Below are 4,392 nucleotides of genomic sequence, written 5' to 3' on the forward strand. Positions count from 1 at the left end.
TCGATCCTAAGAATGCTAACAAAGTATGCAAGCTCCAGCGCTCAATCTATGGGCTGGTGCAAGCATCTCGGAGTTGGAACATTCGCTTTGATGAGATGATCAAAGCGTTTGGGTTTACACAGACTTATGGAGAAGCCTGTGTTTACAAGAAAGTGAGTGGGAGCTCTGTAGCATTTCTCATATTATATGTGGATGACATACTATTGATGTGAAATGATATAGAATTCTTGGAAAGTATAAAGGCCTATTTGAATAAGTGTTTTTCAATGAAGGACCTTGGAGAAGCTGCTTATATATTAGGCATCAAGATCTATAGAGATAGATCAAGACGCCTCATTGGTCTTTCACAGAGTACATACCTTGACAAGATATTGAAGAAGTTCAATATGGATCAGTCCAAGAAGGGGTTCTTGCCTGTATTGCAAGGTGTGCAGTTGAGCACGGCTCAATGCCCGACCACGGCAGAAGATAGAGAAAAGATGAGTGCCATCCCCTATGCCTCGGACATAGGGTCTATTATGTATGCCATGCTGTGTACCAGACCTGATGTAAACCTTGCCGTAAGTTTGGTAGGAAGGTACCAAAGTAATCCCGGCATGGAACACTGGACAGCGGTCAAGAATATCCTGAAGTACCTGAAGAGGACTAAGGATATGTTTCTCGTTTATGGAGGTGACGAAGAGCTCGTCGTAAAGGGTTACGTCGACGCTAGCTTCGACACAGATCTGGATGACTCGAAGTCACAAACCGGATACGTGTATATTTTTGAATGGAGGAGCAGTAAGCTGGTGCAGTTGCAAGCAAAGCGTCGTGGCGGGATCTACATGTGAAGCGGAGTACATGGCAGCCTCGGAGGCAGCACAGGAAGCAGTCTGGATGAAGGAGTTCATTACCGACCTAGGGGTGATTCCCAATGCGTCGGGCCCGATGACTCTCTTCTGTGACAACACTGGAGCTATTGCCCTTGCGAAGGAGCCCAGGTTTCACAGGAAGACCAGGCATATCAAGCGTCGCTTCAACTCCATTCATGAAAGTGTTCAAAATGGAGACATAGATATTTGTAAAGTACATACGGACCTGAATGTAGCAGATCCGTTGACTAAACCTCTCCCTAGAGCAAAACATGATCAACACTAGGACGCAATGGGTGTTCGATTCATCACAATGTAACTAGATTATTGACTCTAGTGCAAGTGGGAGACTGTTGGAAATATGCCCTAGAGGCAATAATAAATGGTTATTATTATATTTATTTGTTCATGATAATTGTCTATTGTTCATGCTATAATTGTATTATCCGGAAATCGTAATACATGTGTGAATACATAGATCACAACGTGTCCCTAGTAAGCCTCTAGTTGACTAGCTCGTTGATCAACAGATAGTCACGGTTTCCTGACTATGGACATTGGATGTCATTGATAACGGGATCACATCATTAGGAGAATGATGTGATGGACAAGACCCAATCCTAAGCATAGCATAAAAGAACGTGTAGTTTCGTTTGCTAGAGCTTTTCCAATGTCAGGTATCTATTCCTTAGACCATGAGATCGTGCAACTCCCGGATACCGTAGGAGTGCTTTGGGTGTGCCAAACGTCACAACGTAACTGGGTGACTATAAAGGTACACTGCGGGTATCTCCGAAAGTATCTGTTGGGTTGGCACGGATCGAGACTGGGATTTGTCACTCCGTGTGACGGAGAGGTATCTCTGGGCCCACTCGGTAATGCATCATCATAATGAGCTCAATGTGACTAAGGCGTTAGTCACGGGATCATGCATTGCGGTAAGAGTAAAGAGACTTGCCGGTAACGAGATTGAACAAGGTATTGGGATACCGACGATCGAATCTCGGGCAAGTAACATATCGATTGACAAAGGGAATTGTATACGGGATTGATTGAATCCTCGACATCGTGGTTCATCCGATGAGATCATCGTGGAACATGTGGGAGCCAACATGGGTATCCAGATCCCGCTGTTGGTTATTGACCGGAGAGGCGTCTCGGTCATGTCTGCATGTCTCCCGAACCCGTAGGGTCTACACACTTAAGGTTCGGTGACGCTAGGGTTGTAGAGATATGAGTATGCGGAAACCCGAAAGTTGTTCGGAGTCCCGGATGAGATCCCGGACGTCACGAGGAGTTCCGGAATGGTCCGGAGGTGAAGAATTATATATAGGAAGTCCAGTTTCGGCCACCGGAAAAGTTTTGGGGGTTATCGGTATTGTACCGGGACCACCGGAAGGGTCCCGGGGGTCCACCAGGTGGGGCCACCTGTCTCGGAGGGCCCCATGGGCTGAAGTGGGAAGGGAACCAGCCCATAGTGGGCTGGGGCGCCCCCCATGGGCCTCCCCCCTGCGCCTAGGGTTGGAAACCCTAGGGTGGGGGGCGCCCCACTTGACTTGGGGGGTAAGTTACCCCCCTGGCCGCCGCCCCCCCATCCAGATGGGTTCCTGGCCGGCGCCCCCCCTTCCCGGGGGCCTATATAAAGGGGGGGAGGGAGGGCAGTAGTATTACAGCCTTGGGCGCCTCCCTCCTCCCCTGCAACACCTCTCCCTCTCGCAGACGCTCGGCGAAGCCCTGCCGAGATCCCGCTACATCCACCACCACGCCGTTGTGCGGCTGGGTCTCCATCAACCTCTCCTTCCCCTTGCTGGATCAAGAAGGAGGAGACGTCGCTGCTCCGTACGTGTGTTGAACGCGGAGGTGCCGTCCGTTCGGCACTCGGTCATCGGTGATTTGGATCACGGCGAGTACGACTCCATCAACCTCGTTCATTGAAACGCTTCCGCTCGCGATCTACAAGGGTATGTAGATGCACTCCTTTCCCCTCGTTGCTAGTATACTCCATAGATGGATCTTGGTGAGCGTAGGAAAATTTTAAAATTATGCTACGATTCCCAACATGTCCATCCCGCCAAAGCTTCGCAAGGGCGTCAACACATTGGTGATTTCCTCGCTACAATGCACTTGGCTTTAGAGGAGCCGGCGTGTCTTCAAGCACACCTCTTTGCTCCCTACGGCGGTAGTTGATGGAGTGTGTGACCATTGCCGTGAGTGGCGGACGTTAGGAAACAATAATTTAAGAAGAGTAGTACCACAAGTCCCTTGTTGTACACCGCTCGGGCTGCCACCCTTGTTGGCGCCATGGAGCTACTCTTGTAAATCATAGATACTTTTTATCATAATATATAGGCACATAGATCTCCTTGTGTTTAAGAAAAATCAATAATCAAAGCCCACTTACAATTTAAAACATATCTTCTCTTTTATACATAAGAAACAACACAAGGTTGGCTTGCTCGCCTGACTTCTCAATCTTACAGACCTTGCTCCTATAACGCGAGCATAATGACCATTTTTTATTTAACCACATCACATATCAACATAGATGCTTAATTAAAACACAAACACATATCTAGTCATTGTTTTCATAGTTCCAACCATTGTGACCTCTTGCAAATATCCATATCAAGGATAGCCACCGCCACCATATCCTCCACTGTAACCTGCACCATACCCGCCACCGCCACCGTATCCTCCAGCTCCACCATATCCGCCACCACCACCATATCCCCCACCAAAGCCGCTGCCAAATCCACCATTTCCACCGCCATTGCCATACCCGCCACCATATCCAGGCCCATAGCCTCCACCGCCGTAACCACGCCCATAACCTCCACCGTGTCCAGAACTACCGTATCCTCCACCATACGCGCCACCATTGTTCTCATAACCTCCATCGCCATAACCTCCACCATTGTTCCCGTATCCACCGTTTCCATAGCCTCCACCATTGTTTTCATATCCCCCACCGTTACCGTATCTACCACCGTTTCCATACCCTCCACCGTTTCCGTATCCTTCATCATGCTTGTTTTCACCTACCCACTTCTCTTTCTTAGGCAGGCCCGGCCCTCCTGCAGGTTTCACATTCTTCTCCTTGGACTCTGCATGAACACAATTCCTTAGTGAACATTGCTTGAGGTAGGCAAGTAGTGAACATTGCTCGAGGTAGATAGGTAGCCGTGCATATATAGGATGAAGTATGAGCTGTGTAGTCTACTGTGTTAGTAAATACGTATAAGAGAGAGCATGTTTTACAAACCTTTAGCATCCGTAAGCTCTCTAGCACCCGCTACATCGTCGGAGAGAAGCAGGAGCGAGGCTAGTACGACACCAAGAAGAACTAGAGACTTGACCGCCATTGGCGATGATCAGTTTGATCGAGTTATAATAGGTAGCTTAGGATGAGATGATATCGCTGCTAGAATTGCCGTACTTATAGAAGAGGCAAGACATGTATGCATGCATTGGTTCAAAAATAATAATAATAATAATACATGTATGCATGCACGCCTATGCCGGTCTCCAATTTTAAAAAGTT

General features: G+C 48.1%; 1 protein-coding gene across 1 annotated transcript; it reads right to left on the reverse strand.

Annotated features, from left to right (window-relative positions):
- Positions 1 to 3,219: 3,219 nt before the first annotated feature.
- On the reverse strand, positions 3,220 to 4,392 carry LOC109777602 (uncharacterized). The gene is made up of 2 exons (XM_020336216.4): positions 4,114 to 4,392; positions 3,220 to 3,955 (listed from the first exon to the last, which is right to left on the reverse strand). Exons 1-2 carry the CDS (start codon positions 4,211 to 4,213, stop codon positions 3,477 to 3,479), a joined length of 579 nt encoding a protein of 192 aa, XP_020191805.1. The 5' UTR covers positions 4,214 to 4,392; the 3' UTR covers positions 3,220 to 3,476.

The sequence above is a fragment of the Aegilops tauschii genome, chromosome 7 (assembly GCF_002575655.3).
Source record: "Aegilops tauschii subsp. strangulata cultivar AL8/78 chromosome 7, Aet v6.0, whole genome shotgun sequence".
Lineage (NCBI taxonomy): Eukaryota > Viridiplantae > Streptophyta > Magnoliopsida > Poales > Poaceae > Aegilops > Aegilops tauschii.

Excerpts from the sequence above, each read along its gene's own strand:
- LOC109777602 (XM_020336216.4), bottom strand. The coding sequence starts at position 4,213 with ATGGCGGTCAAGTCTCTAGTTCTTCTTGGTGTCGTACTAGCCTCGCTC. Across the intron at positions 3,956-4,113 it reads AGAGCTTACGGATGCTAAAG|AGTCCAAGGAGAAGAATGTG; the intron begins GTTTGTAAAACA and ends GTGTTCATGCAG.